The sequence below is a fragment of the Oncorhynchus kisutch genome, linkage group LG14 (genome assembly GCF_002021735.2).
Source record: "Oncorhynchus kisutch isolate 150728-3 linkage group LG14, Okis_V2, whole genome shotgun sequence".
NCBI lineage: Eukaryota > Metazoa > Chordata > Actinopteri > Salmoniformes > Salmonidae > Oncorhynchus > Oncorhynchus kisutch.
The window spans coordinates 51,455,100-51,473,502 of NC_034187.2; the positions used below are offsets into that span (position 1 = coordinate 51,455,100).

At 44.2% G+C, this 18,403-nt stretch overlaps 1 protein-coding gene across 2 annotated transcripts in view; it reads left to right on the forward strand.

The window, feature by feature from the left end:
• The window catches only part of LOC109903741 (dolichyl-diphosphooligosaccharide--protein glycosyltransferase subunit STT3B), an 89,595-nt gene that overhangs the window by 39,770 nt on the left and 31,422 nt on the right, over window positions 1-18,403 (forward strand). For both annotated transcript variants that reach the window (XM_031788530.1, XM_031788531.1), the window contains exons 2-3: window positions 9,575-9,683; window positions 16,055-16,341. In XM_031788530.1, coding sequence (XP_031644390.1) covers window positions 9,650-9,683; window positions 16,055-16,341 — 321 coding nt within the window. In that variant the 5' untranslated portion in view covers window positions 9,575-9,649. The remainder of the gene's footprint in view (window positions 1-9,574; window positions 9,684-16,054; window positions 16,342-18,403) is intronic.

The following is an 18,403-nucleotide window of genomic DNA, read 5'->3' on the forward strand; positions in this document are numbered from 1 at the left end:
GCTGCATTTGCTAGCTAAGTGAAAAAAATTTGTCTCTTGCTTCTCCTTTTGTTAAACTTTTCACCACATTTTATTCACAGCAGTGCTAGGTACCTGTGGCTTAGGACTTCTGTACTAGATTCATTCTCTTATCCTTTGATTGGGTGGACAACATGTCAGTTCATGCTGCAAGAGCTCTGATAGGTTGGAGGAAGTCCCCCGGAAGTTGTCATAAATACAGAAGGCAGTGAGAACCAAGCGTCTCCTAGATTTTGTATTGAAGTCAATGTACCAAGAGGAGGACGGGTAGCTAGCTGTCCTCTGGCTACATGGTGCTACCCTACAGATTGCTGTTTAGGCTACTGTAGACCATCATTGCAAAACAGTGTGTTTTATTAATTATTTAGTGTAGAATTTAAATGAAATGTTTTGTCCTCCCCTTCCTCTACTGCTTGTTTGCTTGCCAGTCCATAGAGAGACAGAATCTATTGTTGATTTTGTAGTCTACTTGAGCTGCAACAAATTTCCACAACGAATTATGATTTTATTTTTATTGCTCATTCTGTAGTCCCTGAAATGTTTGGATCATTAGCACCATTTGATATTCATCACTAGGGCTGTGGTGGTTTCACAATAATTGGACTGTTAATTAACAAACAAGTTTAACATCTCCAGGCCTCCACGGAGTCCACGCATGCAAGCTGCATACAAGCCGCTGATGGGAGCCTTTGGAACATCTACATAAATAAAAATAGTCTAAAACATTATGCAGAAGAACAAAGTATGGGTTCGCCTACTGTATGTTATCTGGCTTTCCGCCATGCCATAGGCTGTAAGATTGTTCATTTACCTGACAGGATATGCCCATTTTTATATAGGATTTTACAGTAAGAAGAAAATAATTTGACCGTGGCTGAATAAAATGGGAAGGATATGTTTCCCGTTCTTGAGCGAGGGCGCATATGAAATGGCTATGGTGAGCTTAAGTTTTCATTTGAAATATGCCCTATATGCTAGATTTTAAAGGGAGGGGGGGGGGGAAGAGAGTCATGACATCAGTATTCACTCGAAGGCGTGCAATTCCCCACTGCGCCATTTTTCAATGATGCCAGTTCGTCTACCTAGGTTTTCACTCTATGCATTAACTACTGTTTTGAGGAGCACGCTCTCACTGCGACAGGTGATATTCTGCCCAGGCTCTGTATGCCATGGGCTCTCCAACCCTGTTCCTGCTGCTACCCAGTACTTCATTTGGGAAACCAAGTGAAATTTGTTCGCCAACATCGATAGCAATATGCTTTGCAAACAAAAACATTCCACTAAATGTTGACATCCCCTCTGCACGCTCGAGAATGAAATAAAGGGAGGAGAGGAGGAGATTTAATCCCACCACTGTGCGCTTCTGTATAGCCGAAGGTAGTCACCCAATTATTTATTTTTATTTTTTCAAGTTCCTTATTACGAGGCAATTCTAAATCTAATACAAATTCATTAGTGATGAGCTAACTGTAATCCACCCTGCACAATCAATGAACCAAAAGCATCGCCTATGTTCTCTCCCAGACTCGTGGATATACATTTTGGAGCCTAGCATAAGGTAACCAGTCCATCCAGTATGCATAATTTAATAGTCCACATTCATTACTCAAATGTATTTCATTTTAAAGTATAGGCTAGACCAATTATGTAGCAAAGATATCTTAAATCAGTTTTTTTTTTCTGCCATGCCTAATATTTGGTAGGCTATGCAATTTATAACGGCACAATCATCATTTTAATACAGCTTTTTTTCCTTCTCTCTGGCCTGTGCTCATAAGCCTGTGCATTCGGGAAGTGTTCAGAATCCCCCCCCCCCCCGCAAAGCGAATACAGGTTTTTAGAAATGTTTGTGTATACGTATATAAAAAAAAACATGTCTTATTTACATAAGTATTCAGACTTTGCTAGGAGACTCAACATTGAGCTCAGGTGCATCCTGTTTCCATTTATCATCCTTGATGTTTTTACAACTTGATTTGAGTCCACCTGTGGTAAATTTCATTGATTGGACATTTGGAAAGGCACACACCTGTCTACATATAAGGTCCCACAGTTGACAGTGCAAAAACCAAGCCATGAGGTTGAAGGAATTGTCTGTAGAACCCCGAGACAGGATTGTGTTGAGGCACAGATCTGGGGGAGGGTCTCAAAACATTTCTGCAGCGTTTGAAGGTCCCCAAGAACACAGTGGCCTCATCATTCTTAAATGGAAGATGTTTGGAACCACCTAGACTCTTCCTAGAGCTAGCCACATGGCAATCGGAGGAGAATAGCCTTGGTCAGGGAGGTGACCAAGAACCCGACGGTCACTTTGTTCCTTTGTTGAGATAGGAGAACCATCTCTACAGCACTCCACCAATCAGGCCTCTATGATAGTGTCCAGGCGTAAGTAACTCCTCAGTCACATGACCACTCTCTTGGCGTTTGCCAAAAGGCACCTAAAGACTCTGACCATGAAACAAGATTCTGGTCTGATGGAAACAAGATTGAACTCTTTGGCCTGAATTCCAAGCGTCAAGTTTGGAGGAAACCTGGCACCACCCCTACGGTGAAACATGGTGGCTTGAACCCAATTTGAACATCTCTGGAGAGACCTGAAAATAGCTGTGCAGTTGTCCAACCTGACAGCGCTTGAGAGGATCTGCAGAGAAGAATGGGAGAAACTCACCAAATACAGGTGTGCGTCTTACCCAAGATTCAAGGCTGTAATCCCTGCCAAATGTGCTTCAACAAAGTACTGAGCACAGTCTGAGTAACAATGTGATTTGTCAGTGTTTTATTTAATAAATGAGCAAACATTTCTAAAAGCCTGTTTTTGATTTGTCATTATGGGCTATTCTGTGTAGATGACAGGCGGGGGGGGAGGGGGGGGGTACAATTTAGTACATTTTAGAATAAGGCTGTAACGTAACAATGTGTAAAATCAAACGGTATGAAACCTTTCCAAATGTACTCTGTTAGAGAGACAATGAAGCCCTGAGTACCAGCCCAATAGGATAACAGGTTGGGTACTACCAAAGCATGTCCAGAATGCATAAAACAAGATTGCGGGACTCAACAGTCACAATTGTACTGCATTCATGACTCATGACTGCCAGTGTGTTGGAAATACGAACAACGTAACAGCCCTATTCATCACATACTGATCTTTATGAGCCACTTTTCATTTTTAACATTTTAATTTTAATTTTTAAAAACTTGGTTTGCCACCCTGCAACATTACAATTACAAACAATTTACTTTTTCTCTTTTATAAAATAATTACCTCATTCAATGAACCAGGAATCAAATTGTTAAGGTGGGCAAGGTAGCTAAGATTATCTATACTGAACAAAAATGTCAATGCAACATTTTCAAAGATTTTACTGAGTTAGTTCATGTATGGAAGTCATTCAAATTCATTAGGCCCTAATCTATGGATTTCACATTACTGGGAATACAGATATGCATCTGTTGGTCACAGATTTTAAAAATAGGTTAACGCGTGGATCAGAAAACCGGTCAGTACCTGATGTGACCACCATTTGCCTCATGCGGTGCGATCTCTCCTTTGCATAGATTTGATCAGGCTGTTGATTGGGGCCTGTGGAATGTTGTCCCACTCCTCTTCAATGGCTGTGCGAAGTTGCTGGATATTGGTGGGAACTGGGACACCCTGTCATATGTCGATCCAAAGCATTCCAAACATGCTCAGTGGGTTATCCTTACGACATGGGGTCTTGCATTATCATGCTGAAACATGAGGTGATGGCGGCGGATGAATGGCACGACAATGGACCCCAGGATCGTGTCATGGTATCTCTGCGTTCAAATTGCCATCAGTAAAATGCAATTGTGGTGTTCGTAGCTTATGCCGGCCCACACCGTAAACCCACCTCTACCATGGGCCGCTCTTTTCACAACGTTGACATCAGAAAACACGCCCACACGATGCCATACACGTGGTCTGTGGTTGTGAGGCCGGTTGAATGTACTGCCTATTTCGCAAAAAAGAAAATGTTTGAGGCGACTTGTGTTTGAGAAATGAACATTACGTTTTCTGGACATTTCTGCAGTCAGCATGCCTATTGCAAGCAATTGCACATTTTAGAATTGTTCCCAGCACAAGGTGCGCCTATAATGTTAATGCCATTTAATCAGCTTGATATGCTACACCTGTCAGGTGGATGGATTATCTTGGCGAAGAAGAAATAATAACTAACAGGGATGTAAACACATTTCTAGGAATATTTTACATGGCCAATATATGATAGAGGAGAAGCCTAACCAATTCTGAGTCCTTGAGATGTACAGTTTTACAACCGGCAATTCAGATCAGAGTAGCCTAATTGTTTGTGGTTTTTGTGAATTTTATTTAAAAAGACTTTTACTGCCAACTTTTACCTATATTCTTGTCTGACTATTGTCGAGCCCTTGTAATATTTTTTTCTTTCCTGCTCTTGTTCATGCAAACACCACTACATCAGCAGTGACTTAACTTGCTCACCAGTATACAGGGTTGATTAAGTAATTACAGCTAACATATTTTAAATCCAGAATGAACTAATTTCTTGTAGCATCTGCACGATATTGCCATCAAACAATGCAATTATTTAATGGGTTAAAGAGCATGGAGCTCAGTAATTTAACCATGTCATGTGAAACTATAGGAATTACCCCTCATCATTCGCCAAAACGTTTTCTCCTGCTTCTTTCGTATCCGTTGGACACTACAGTATTATATTCGTTTTGGCTCTTGTCCAGTAAACCAGTGCCACCCTCTTCCACCAGCATGGTCATGTGTGCATGCGGTCAGAAGGGGAACAGGCTGTATGTGCGCAGTCCTGACTAGCGGGTGGGGCATCCCCGAGTGCCATTGAGTCGGATGGAAAGTAGCCAAGGCTGGGTCCACTGCACGAGCCTTGCCTGGCGGTCCTTAATCACCCATGGGTCTCTTAGAGCCTACTGTAAGGATTCCACAATCAAAAGAAATCAGCTAAGACCTCAGGAAAAAAACCAAATTGACCTCCGAGTCTGGTTCATCCTTGGGAGCAATTTCCAAACGCCTGAAGGTACCACGTTCATCTGTACAAACAATGGTACGCAAGTATAAACACCATGGGACCACGCAGCCGTCATACCGCTCAGGAAGGAGATGCGTTGCGTCTCCTAGAGATGAACGTACTTTGGTGTGAAATGTGCAAATCAATCCCAGAACAACAGCACAGGACCTTGTGAAGATGCTGGAGGAAACTGGTACAAAGTGTATATATCCACAGTAAAACAAGTCCTATATTGACATACACTGACTGAAAGGCCGCTCAGCAAGGAAGAAGCCACTGCTCCAAAACCGCCATAAAAAAAATCCTGACTACGGTTTGCAACTGCACATGGGGACAAAGAGAGTACTTTTTGGAGAAATGTCCTCTGGTCTGATGAAACACAAACAGAACTGTTTGGCCATAATGACCATCGTTATGTTTGGAGGAAAAAGGGGGCGGCTTGCAAGCCGAAGAACACCATCCCAACCGTGAAGCGTGGGGGTGCTTTGCTGCAGGACGGAATGGTGCACTTCACAAAATAGATGGCATCATGAGGAAGAGATTGTGGATATATATTGAAGCAACATCTCAAGACATCAGTCACGAAGTTAAAAGCTTGGTGGCAAATGGGTCTTCCAAATGGACAATAACCCCAAGCATACTTCCAAAGTTATGGCAAAATGGCTTAAGGACAACAGTCAAGGTATTGGCGTGGCCATCACAAAGCCCTGACCTCAATCCCATAGAAAATTTGTGGGCAGAACTGAAAAAGCATGTGCGAGCAAGGAGGCCTACAAACCTGACTCAATTACTCCAGCTCTGTCAGGAGGAATGGGCCAAAATTCACCCAATTATTGTGGGAAGCTTGTGGAAGGCTACTCAAAACGTTTGACCCAAGTAAAACGATTTTAAAGGCGGTCCTACCAAATATTGAGTGTATGTAAACTTCTCACCCACTGGGAATGTGATGAAAGAAAGAAAAGCTGAAATCATTCTACAATTTCTGACATTTCACATTCGTAAAATAAAGTGGTGATCCTCACTGACCTGAGACAGGAATTTGTACTAGTATTAAATGTCAGGAATTGTTAAATTGAGTTTACATACACCAAATACATTTTAATCTTCTGACTTCAACTGTACATAGTTGTAATCCTGTTATTCAAATGATAGTGGGCCAGGCACCCTGGCTACTTTAGGTGGCAACTCAGAATATTACTCCTAACCTCATAGTTGACATTGGCATTTTCTCTATCTGTTTTGAAGGCCTGTCACTCTTATGCAGGAGTCAGAATACAAGTATGGATTTGTTGCTCCCCATAGTATTCATTTGGTATTTATTTGCATTTCTCACCCAATACAATGCTCTCTCTATCTGAAATGACAAAATACCTGCCATAGGTGTGTGAAGTTGGTATTTGGTACCACTGTGTGGTTAATTCCCTAAACTGTCACACTATTCATAGTGTGAGCTGAGCAGGCAGTTAGGCCTAGTTTGGTCATTTACCCAGGAGCAGGGCAGGAAAACCAATGATGCATTTGATTGTGGTTACCAAAGTGCGAGGCATTACCGGGTCATAAATCACAAAGGAATCCATGTTTTTCTTGCAGTGAATGGGGGCTTTGTAACAATGGGTAACTTGTAACGGGCATCCTCAAATGCACAACATGCTGTGAGTAATTTTCATTTTGCAATGAGATTTGCTCCAGAGTTGACACGTTAGACAAAATCCTGAGGCCAGAAGGAATTTAAATGGTAGGTGTTTTTTTGACGCTCACCTGCTCACTAGTTTGTGATGCAGTGATGTTCTGTCAGCCGGGACCGACTAGGCAATTATGCATTAAATTGCTAATGCGCTTGGCCGGCCACATTATACTCATCAAAGTGACAAGCTCGGATCTGCTCTCAATGAGCTCATTGGAAAATGTGTTTTTGTGACGAAGGCGAGGCAGCGGGTGAAGTATTTTAAGTGCTTTCTGTGGTTCTCTTTATTTCCGCCTCTGTGCTTTGACAGTTGACAAACAATAGGTTTTCTGAGTGGGGAATGAGTGGTTAACTTGCGGCGATATGGGCTCTCTGCTGGGTTGCTCTTTATACCTGGCTGCATTTGACCCATTCTGGTCTCTCCCTGCACCAACGTTGGAGAAAGAAACACTGCTTTTGCTGGCTATTGCTCAGTGTTGTGATTTTTGTTCCAGCTGGACAAACTTGTGAAGATGTCTGGTCTCGGACCTCACGCTGAGTTCAAGGTTATCGAGTAATGTGATCTGAATGCTTAGCCACAAAAAAAAAGGTTGCACAGAAACCTGGTTATTGACTAGAATTTGGCCACCAGGCACTTTTAGCAAAGGATTTTGGCGCCTCCTTTCCCCATCTGCAGACCTTCAGGTGAATTGTGTAGACGAAAAAGCACCACGGAGCGATTTGAGCTCCTCCACATGCCAGCCATTTTGGGATGTTTGTGTGAGCTGCTCGTGTCGGGTCTTAGACCTCACGAGTCCGGGTTATAGAGTAATGTGATTGGAATGTTTATCCCTGTGGCTCAAGCAGTCTTAGTTCCTCACTGTGAATGAGCCAGCTTGTCAATGCTCATTACGTTCACTGCAATAGGTGTGTGTTGTGTGTGCGTGCGCACCAGTAGCTTGGTCTCACTGAACTTGTCAGTCAGTGAGTGATGAATGAGCCATAAGCGAGGGCATGTCATATTCTACTTGAAAGTGAAGCTGCGACAGGGAGTGCACCAGCCCTGCGAGTATGAATAGTGTTCGTTTACATCCTTTTTCTTCTTTGTTCCTCACTGGCTTTTGTCATACTGTTCAAAGCCTCTTTCCTCAATACCAGAAATCCACGTAGAAGCGCCAAAACGTGTGTGTCCAAACAGAGATGATAAAAGATTTTAAACACAAACCTAGAAAATACGCTAGCTATGTTTCCTTAAAATTGACTTGTTGCAGATAAAAGGCTGTGTGACGATGTTGTGCACAAAAATACCCTTTGCAGTTACAGTTCCATGTACCGAAATATTATTTAAGTTAAATGGGTTTCAATCGCATTTTCAACTCAACTGAAAGTTCCCTCACACTTATTGCGTTATGTAGCGAGTGTGCCCACTTTGCTATTGGCATGTACAGTCAGTTTATTGGAAAGGAGCATCGAGCTCATAGCCTTGCACTTTCACCACCCTGTAAAGTTCATCATAATTTGATTAAATCTGTAGCCTAATAAACTGCATGCTTTCCTGACAAGTCATAGTGGGAGGACTACACGTCATTGTGATTCCCAAGTTTACTTTGATATGATGGTTATATAAATATTTGCTCATTAAAAGCACTACCACTCATTTCTGCAAGATTCGTTTTACCAAAGCAAAATCCCACCTTGTGTTGTATTTTGTCCTTTGTCGCTTTTTTGTCAATTTTTACCGACGATTGTTCTGTTTCCATCAGGCCTGTAATGACATTTATGTCCGACATTAACTTTACTTGCGTAGAAAGGTTGCATGGGAACCTAGAATTAGGCCACCAAGTGCTTTATTAAAGGAAAGGATGTTGGCCTTCTCCTTTCCTCACCTGCAGATACAAGTCCTTCAGGTGAGTTGTGTAAAAGGAAAAAGCACCTTGCAGTGATTTTAATGAGCTTCTCCACACGACCAGCCATTTGTGTGAGTGTGTGAGCTGCTCGTGTCTCCCAACAGTTCAGTGACTGTGTGCTGGCCATCATCCTCCCCCCTCCACTCAAATCTCTTGCCTCCTGAATCATCTGCTATGGAGACAGTATTAGGGAAGGATGCTGCTATTTATTGTGCTTGGGGATTGCTGACATACCAGTGTCAGGGCTGTTTCTGCAGACAAGCGTGATCTATCACAAGGATGGATGTGCTTATTTCAGAGCCACGGGTGCATCACATTGATTGCACAACAATGACTCATGAAGTGTATTTCACTCTGGTTACATCAACTGTCCCTACATATAAAACGGTTTATTTGTTTTTCACTTCATCTAAAACCACTGCCTTGCACTATCACGCTGAGCCATAGGAAGATTTCAGATATTATTGTAACTCATGGCCTAGCATGGAATCTAAGCAAGCAACCACGTACTAATCTGTATGCACGAAACGTGGCTTTGAGCAGACATTTCACCTTTTTTTTTTTTTTTTGAATTAAATGTAAACTAGATGTTTCAAGAGTGGAGATGTCAAGCAAACCAATCCAACTATGTTCTGGTTGGCTGTTTTGGGATGTCTCGGTAGTGTCAGATAGTTGGGAATTGTCCAAACCTGCACTAGCAGTGGACTCTTCAAGGATGTCGTAACAGGTAGGTTTAGGCCTACCTGCTTTCTGTTGTCCCTTAACTCTGTGGGCTGGGACATTGGCTGCCTTTTTTGTAAAATATGGAAATAATAAGGCTATTCTTTCAAAATGAATATTTGTTTGCTCATTCAACAAATGTCTGAGATATTTGTACTAGCTGCCTACTTTGTGCCACTGTTATTTGCCTTGGTACCAACTTAAGCCATCTTCTCTCCCCACAGGTTCAACTACAGGTCAACACATCACCTGACCACAAATGGGTTTTACGAGTTCCTCAACTGGTTTGACGAGCGGTCATGGTACCCCTTGGGGAGGATCGTGGGGGGCACAGTAAGTTTAACATGTTCTCTGCTGTGATCAAGCTTAAATCATCCCAATTTGAAAACAAACCAGGTGGGAAGAACACATTGCATATACAGTGCTTTCGGAAAGTATTCAGACCCCTTGACCTTTTACACATTTTGTTCAGACCCCCCCCCCCCCCCCTCAATCTACACACAATACCCCATAATGACGAAGCAAAAGCAGGTTTTTCGACACTTTAGCAAATGTATTAAAACCCCCCCCCCCCCCCCCCCAGAAATATCAGGATTACTTCAGTATTCTGACCCTTAACTTAGTACTCATACTTCTTGGGTACGACACTACAAGCTTGGCACACCTGTATTTGGGTAGTTTCTCCCATTCTTGTCTGTAGATCCTCTCAATCTGTCAGGTTGGACTTGGCGTGTCGCTGTACAGCTATTTTCAAGTCTCTCCAGAAATGTTCGATCGGGTTCAAGTCTGGGCTCTGGCTGGGCCACTCAAGGACATTTGGAGACTTGTCCCGAAGCCACTCCTGTGTCTTGGCTGTGTGCTTAGGGTCATTGTCCTGTTGGAAGCTGAACCTTCACCCCAGTCTGAGGTCCTAAGAGCTCTGGTGCATGTTTCCATCAAGGATCTCTCTGTACTTTGCTCCGTTCATCTTTCCCTCGATCCTGACTGGTCTCCCAGTCCCTGCCGCTGAAAAACATCCCCACAGCATGATGCTGCCACCACCATGCTTCACCGTAGGGAGGGTGCCAGGTTTTCTCCAGACGTGACACTCAGGCCATAGAGTTCAATCTTGGTTTCATCAGACCAGAGAATCTTGTATCTCATGAGTCCTTAGTGACTTTCAGCAAACTCCAGTCGGGCTGTGTTGTGTCTTTTACTTTGAGTGGCTTCTGTCTGGCCAATCTACCAAAAAGGCCTAATTGGTGGAGTTCTACAGAGATGGTTGTCCTTCTGGAAGGTTCTCCATTTCAACAGATGAATTCTGGAGCTCTGTCAGTGACCATTGGGTTCTTGGCTAGCTCCTTGACTAAGGCTCTTCTCCCTGGATGGCTGTTTGTATGAGCGGCCAGCTCTAGAAAGTGTCTTGGTGGTTCCAAACTTTTTCAGTTTAAATATAATGGAGGCCACTGTGTTCTTGGGGACCTAAAATGCTGCAGACACTTCATGGTACCCTTCCCCAGATCTGTGCCTCGACGCAATCCTGTCTTGGAGCGCTATGGACAATTCCTTAGACCTCATTGCTTCTCTTATTTAATCTGTTGTAGAATAAGGCTGTAATTAAATGTGTAAAATGGGAAGGGATCTGAATGGACTGTAGATATAGGCCTAGATTCTGGTGTTCTAGTGGTTGGGGGGTTAGATGAGAGAGCACCATGGACCGTACCGTTTCATAAGCCTCCCCCAGTGCTCTCCGGTCTGTCATGCATCGGCAGCAACCAGTGAGCTTTTAACTTGAGGGATTCCACATGACTGCCAATGATCATGCGGTTTACCAACAGGACCTGCTGTTCAAATCACAACCTCTTTCACCGTGAGTTACTACCTGCCGATTCTGTAAGATTTATCGCCCACGCTCCTCTCTCGGCGGAGCCTCATTTTGGGGGGGGGGGGAAGAGTAAACTGGGCACTGAAGCGCTGTGAATAAAATACTACCCTGCTCTTCCTCACAGCTCCCGACATGTCTCTCTGTACTGTAATCAGATGCTTAATGGGGCAAAAAAAAAAACCTACGGGAAAACCTTTTAAAATGGATCCCTGTGTTATCTCGTCACTTTCTCCACCTGGCATCTGAAGTTTCACTCTGTTCCCTGTTGTGTACAGTGTACTTAGTCCAGGGTGGTGGGAGAGAAGCACCGAGCATTTAAGACAGTCAGACATGCCTGCACTCAGTACTGTCGTCAGTCGTTTTAGCAGCAGCAGATATTGCCCCGTCGGAATATAGGCTAGTAGCAGTTGCAGGTGTTGCTGTTTAGCAGCAATGGATTCAGTCAATCTGCACAAGGGATCCGAACTTCCTAACATACATCCTAACATGTCTATATCTGTAGGCAGTGGACAGTACTGCTGCTCAGTGTGCCAGGGTTTAGCCAGCAGGTGTGTCAGATGCTGGGTACACAGAATGCAAATGCCCAGCAACATGCAAAGCAAGGGAAGATCCAGGTACAGTGCCTCTGCTGCTGCTAATTTTTTGCCATGTGTCAGCTACCTGCCTCAATAAATTCTGTTTTTTATCTCTAGACCCCCACCCCCCTGCCCCCACCACCATCACCACATGATTACGCAAAGAAGGTGAAGTGCTTCCCTCAGCTGTCCTGATAATACTTACAGGCTATGAGGTATGAAGGGCCTTTTGAATTTTATCAGGCAGCCTTAATGGTGCTCAAACCTGGATCGCTAATGGAATGTTACAAATCACCTCTTCTGAACACACTGGTTCTATGAAGTCCTTGTCAGAAATCACACCAGTTGTGGGAATACTGTAGAGTAGAAGCAAATTAGCTCACACTCTTTGTCTATGACAGTTAAGAGAATATAGGGAATGCAGTCCTACACATGCATGGCTATTGCTTTTGCGGTGACCGTATTACAGCCATACCGGCAGTCATGAGTCATGACCGCAGTCAAATTGTACGTGAACGGCGGGTCACGGTAATCTCCTCATGTGCTTTGGACAAGCGTTAGCAGGACCCAACTCGCTAATGTCCTTGTACTCAGCGCGCTATTGTCTCTCAACACTGACAACAATGCAAATGCAAGAGTATCATGCTTTTAAAACTCAGCTCACTGTGATCGATCAATTTGAAAACATTGGAGGTTTCAAAGCCAAACAATGAAATGGACAGCGCTTTCTAAGGTGATTTAATTCAGAACACCCATACACATATTAGAGCTTATGCATAGGCCTATACAGTTCATTTGGAAAGTATACAGACCCCCCCCCCCCCCCCCCACACACACACACACACACACACAGTTGACAGTGCATGCCAGAGCAAAAAACAAAGCAATGAGTTCGAAGGAACTGTCCGTAGAGCTCAGAAAAGAGGATTGTGTCAAGGCACAGATCTGGGGAAGGGTAGCAAAACCTTTCTGCAGCATTGAAGGTCCCAAGAACACAGTGGCATCCATTGTTCTTAAATTGAAGTTTGGAACCAAAACTCTTCCTAGAGCTGGCCGCCCGGCCAAACTGAGCAATCGGGGGAGAAGGGCATTGGTCAGGGAAGTGACCAAGAACCCGATGGTCAGTCTGACAGAGCTCCAGACTTCCTCGGTGGAGGTGGTGGTGGCGGCATCATGCTGTGTGGATGTTTTTCAGCGGCAGGAACTGGGAGACTAGTCAGGCTCGACGTAAAGATGAGCAGAGAAATAGAGATCCTGCTCCAGAGCGCTCAGGACCTCCGACTGGTGTAAAGGTTCACCTTCCAACAGGACAGCGACCCTAAGCACACAGCCAAGACCACGCTGGAGTTCCTGAGTGTTCCTGAATGCGCAGAGGGGTGTTCAACAATTTCATGAATGGTTTTGTTGTGAAAAACAAGAACTGGGTTGGAGAGCCATGGCATAGTGAGTTTGGGTGGAATATCACTTGTTGCGCAGCGAGAGGTTGCCTGCTCCTCAAACAGTGGCCTCCATTCGCTATTCAAGTGCATGCGGCTAACAACAAATTTTGACCCTGTTCCTGCACATTTGATAATAGGCCATCTAAACAAATGTTACATATTAGTAAAGACAAGAGAATGTGGACTCGTTTGATTGGGTGAAAACATGATCACTTGATGAGAGAACGTGTGCAACCTGAGGCAAGGAACAGAGCGCAAACTTTTTTGAGCTACTTTCTCAAATAATCAATTGACTATAGTCGCACCATGCAGCCCATGTGTTTTTGATTTCTAAGACATTCTAAGGGTTTGTCTCATTCCCAACTAAAGTTGCCAGATAACTCTAAATCTAGCATATAGGATCTGTTTCAAATAATCACTTTTGCGCTCAACAGCCACTTCATATGCACACTCTCTAGCTGACATGGGGGGGAAAAATATCCTTTCTGTTTTTATTCTTCTTACTATAAAATAATAGCACTGGATTTAAGCATAAATGAACAAGCATGGAGCATAGGCCAGTTGGTCGACTCGTATTCTGTTCTTCCGTAGAAAAAAAATCTTCAGACTGTTTGTTTCTTTAGACCTGCCAAAAATAAATAATGACTGCAGTGTTGTGCTGTATATTAAATAGGTTTATTAGACTTTTTCAAATGTATATGTTCCATGTGTGTGGCGGCCTGGAGATGCTCAACGTGTCTGTTAGTTACCGTAAGACTGGAAGTCAATTGCATGACAATAACCGGCTGATAGTTTCATGACTGCCACAGCCCCTATGCATGACAAATCCCAGAAGGAATAACTCAGTTACAATACTATCTCCTAATGATTTGGATCATGTCGTGCATCTTGACGATATCAAATGGAATCCATTCCGTGCATTTGGTGAAGCTCACCCAAGGGTTTCCTGACTTTCGCAGGTATTCCAGAACCACTTCAACACCTGAATAGTGTGTCACTCTGCCTTTTTCTTCAGTGGTATTCAACAACAATTTTTTTTTAGTCTGCAGTAATTGTAGCACCTCTGAGTCTCCGAACAGGGATCCTAAGCAGCACCCCACCTCTGCCTCCTTTATCCCGCCATCATCAGCTCGCCTTCTCTCCCCTCTATTCAGTCTGCTTCAAATGAGTCTTGACAGCCCTCATTAATTGTGTATGATAACACAGGTCCCCCTTTTGCACATGATGGGTCACACCGTTTGGAGAGGGAGGAGCAGGTCTCGGAAAATGTCGTCAGTGACTGCCTCTCTGCGGATCCCTTGTCTTTTCTCTCCCACTCTCAAGGGGGATATCTGCCAGCCGCTCCCTCTCCAGAGTCGTAGATAAGATTTTGAGGGCTGAATAAATGTGACACTGCTTAACCATAGGGCTCTGTCAAGCCAATAAACCGCCCTTTGTTACTGTAGAGAAATGGACCAGGCACATTTTCTACGCTGACAGGCCTAAATGTGACGCTATATGTGGGGTGGGGGGGGTGCAGACTACAGAGAGCCCAGCATCTGTTCTGGGGGCAACCAAACAGTGATTACTTCAGCGTTTGTTTTAACCGAAGTAGCGTTAGCCGAGGCTCTAGCTCAATCCCCAGGTCAGGGAAACTGGGTTGGATGATTTGGGAGAGAGGTGCAATAAGACTATGGTCGATAAAGTTTAGCACGCCTAGGCTACGACTAGCTAATTAAAAACGAGAAGCACGTCAGGCAGAGACGAGCCAAAGTCCGCTGGACTTGTATGCTATACGCCAGGCAGAGACATCAGGGCATCACTCACACTTAGACACAGCCCCTCTGACTTCAGAAAGGTTTCACACGAGCCTAATTAGGCCCGGGTCTCATGAGTTTATAGGCAGAGAGCTGTAAGCTTTGGCTGTTTCGAGGTCTCTGCTTTGAACTGGGCAATTAGTCAGTATTTCGGAGAAGATCGCCTTACCTGGTTTTCTCAATTGTAAATCCAGAGCAGATTCAATTAACTTGACTCACTCTTGTGGTATGTCAAGCATGTGGATGCAGCAAGCCAACACTTACTTGACGTATCACTCACCTGCCTGACCTGTGGAGTTCCAACTAACTGCTCGATGGATAAGTTACAGTACATTATGGTTGATTTTAAAAAGTTTATTCCCAGTGTGTTGTCTTATCCTGGATATAAAATGCAAGTATCCCATCCATATGCGTGAAGGTGCCATAAATGTTCCATTACAGCCCCTCTTATCTTGTCTGTCTCTCTCTCTCTCTCTCTCTCTTCTCTCTCTCTCTCTCTCTCTCTCTCTCTCTCTCTCTCTCTCTCTCTCTCTCTCTCTCTCTCTCTCTCTCTCTCTCTCTCTCTCTCTCTCTCTCTCTCTCTCTCTCTCTCTCTCTCTCTCTCTCTCTCTCTCTCTCTCTCTCTCTCTCTCTCTCTCTCTCTCTCTCTCTCTCTCTCTCTCTCTCCCTCTCTCTCTCTCTCTCTCTCTCTCTCTCTCTCTCTCTCTCTCTCTCTCTCTCTCTCTCTCTCTCTCTCTCTCTCTCTCCTCTCTCTTCTCTCTCTCTCTCTCTCTCCTCTCTCTCTCTCTCTCTCTCTCTCTCTCTCTCTCTCTCTCTCTCTCTCTCTCTCTTCTCATCCTTCTCTCTCTCTTCTCCTCTCTCTCCTCTCTCTCTCTCTCTCTCTCTCTCTCTCTCTCTCTCCTCTCTCTCTCTCTCTCTCTCTCTCTCTCTCTCTCTCTCTCTCTCTCTCTCTCCTCTCTCTCTCTCTCTCTCTCTCTCTCTCTCTCTCTCTCTCTCTCTCTCCTCTCTCTCTCTCTCTCTCTCTCTCCAGTTATATCCAGGTTGATGGTCACCGCAGGCCTTATACACTACGTACTGAACCTGCTCCACTTGACGGTGCACATCCGGGATGTGTGCGTCTTCCTGGCCCCCGTGTTCAGTGGCCTGACATCCATCTCCACCTTTCTGCTGACGCGTGAACTGTGGAACCAGGGGGCGGGGCTTCTGGCTGCCTGCTTTATAGCCATTGTTCCCGGGTACATCTCCCGCTCGGTGGCCGGCTCCTTCGACAACGAGGGCATTGCCATCTTTGCCCTCCAGTTCACCTACTACCTTTGGGTAAGCCTGCCTCTTCCGGTTTGAACTTCCATCCTTTAGAAATCCCTTTGAGATCCTTTATGGCTGCGGGTGTTTCTCAATATGGGTACTACCATGTGCCACACTCTCATGCTCTCTGAGGCTGTTCTCTTGAGTACGTTCTTGTGAGGACGACAGTGTGGAGAATGCGTAAAACATTGCATTTGAGATGCACTCCCCATACTGTATTACCTCACGCTGCTCCTCCCCATTCACTGAGCATTTTTTCCAGCCAGGGCAATGGCAATAGAGACAAGATATACACAAAGCAAACATTTGACTTCAATACTATCAGCTAGCTAGCTAGCTAGCTATATGTGAATCATAATAATGTAACTAACCAGATTAACAGGCAAAAAATGTCCTAAAACGAATTATGCAAGGTTGATTCTTCGTGGGTAACTAGCTAGCTATTGACTTGCAATCTATACACACTACAGTAGGTATTGTAGACAGGTAAGCATCACAAAAATTCGCACAGCATGTATTAACATATCAAGATAAAATATTGTAGTCCGGCATCATATGAGATGTGAATAGGCAACATTTCATTCCAAAGTCGGAGTGTATTTTCTCTCGCTTTCAGCTCAAATAATGGCCACCATTAATTTCCCAAAAATGTTGCGTAATGTTTGACGTGGTTACGTCATATTTGTTTCAAAATATGTACAAACGGAGTGCGCCTTCGTGAAGCGTGCTCCGTTTCACCTACTTTGATTTGGACTCGTACTCTGACTAAATTTGCGTGCTCGGAGAAAGATGGTATGCATTTAGAGAAACGTCCTACATTTAGGGGTCGGTTTCCCAGGCACAGATTAAGCCTAGTCCTGGACTAAAAGCAAGTTCAATGGAGGATCTCCATAATAAATATGTTTTTAGTCCAGAACTAGGCTAAATCTGTGTCTGGGAAAACCGCCTCTTGATCTTTCTCAGTGTGTTTTTAGATTTGTATACCCATCGCCCATTTGATGTGAAGAGGGACGTTCTATTTGACAAGATTTGCAGTCAATGCGCTAATAGCTGCTTTGGCGTGGTTAAATTATTGCTACACTGTGAACCTTCACTCAGTCTCCTGACTGTCTGGTTTCAGTCGCTGCCGGTGATCTTAAAAATACAGAGATATTTAAGGTTGGAGGTGAAATGCATTTATTTACCATACTTGAACAGTCCATTCACTTGAACAGTAACCCCTTTTTTTCTTTTCTCTCATCACCCAAAAAACTGCCCTGATAGGCTTAGCGGAATGTCAAAGAATATGACCAGACATTGGATAAGCTAACGTACACGAGGTGAAAGGATTATGAGCACAATGGCTTACGACACCATGGAAATGGACCATCTGCTGCAGGAGGATTCTAGGCAAAAGAAACTCCCATATTCACATTATTTGCCCTCAGTGCATGTCCTCTCCCTTCAATCACAATAGAGTCACAGCCTCGCACACACCGCTCTACTCCCTCCCACATTTTGTACATTATGCTCCCTGATGACTTGAGGCCGAGGCAGGTGCATGCAACTTATACCCACAGATTAAATTGAAGTGCATTGTAAATGGGCAAATTCTGCATTAATCAGCATTCGTTTCCCCCCCTTATCAAAGTCGTCCTTGGCAGGGGGCACCTGGCGCCCCATCAGTTCCCTCGATTAATTTCACTCGGGTGGCATTTAAGCCCCTCCAGACAAGCTGAGAATCGTAAGGATCCCCTCCACACCAAGTCATCCTCAAGGATTTTTCAGGGTTAAAACTGAACAGCCCTCCTAACAAACGGGGAGCGACCTTTTTATTTATTTACATTTTTTCCCTTCCCTCCTCCCAAGGACACACCGGCATTCACTCAGGTAAATGTGGCGCGTGCTCTCTCCCACCATGCTTCACTTGTTTATTTTGTCACCAGTGGCAAGCTCTGCAGGACTCTGTTATTCCTGAACTTTTCTCTCTCTGCATTTATCAGTCAGTAGATTTCTTTCAGCTTGACACTTGACCAATGAAGTACGGACATATTGAACTCCCGAGGGGACTTAAGACCCCAAAGGTCGCTTCCAT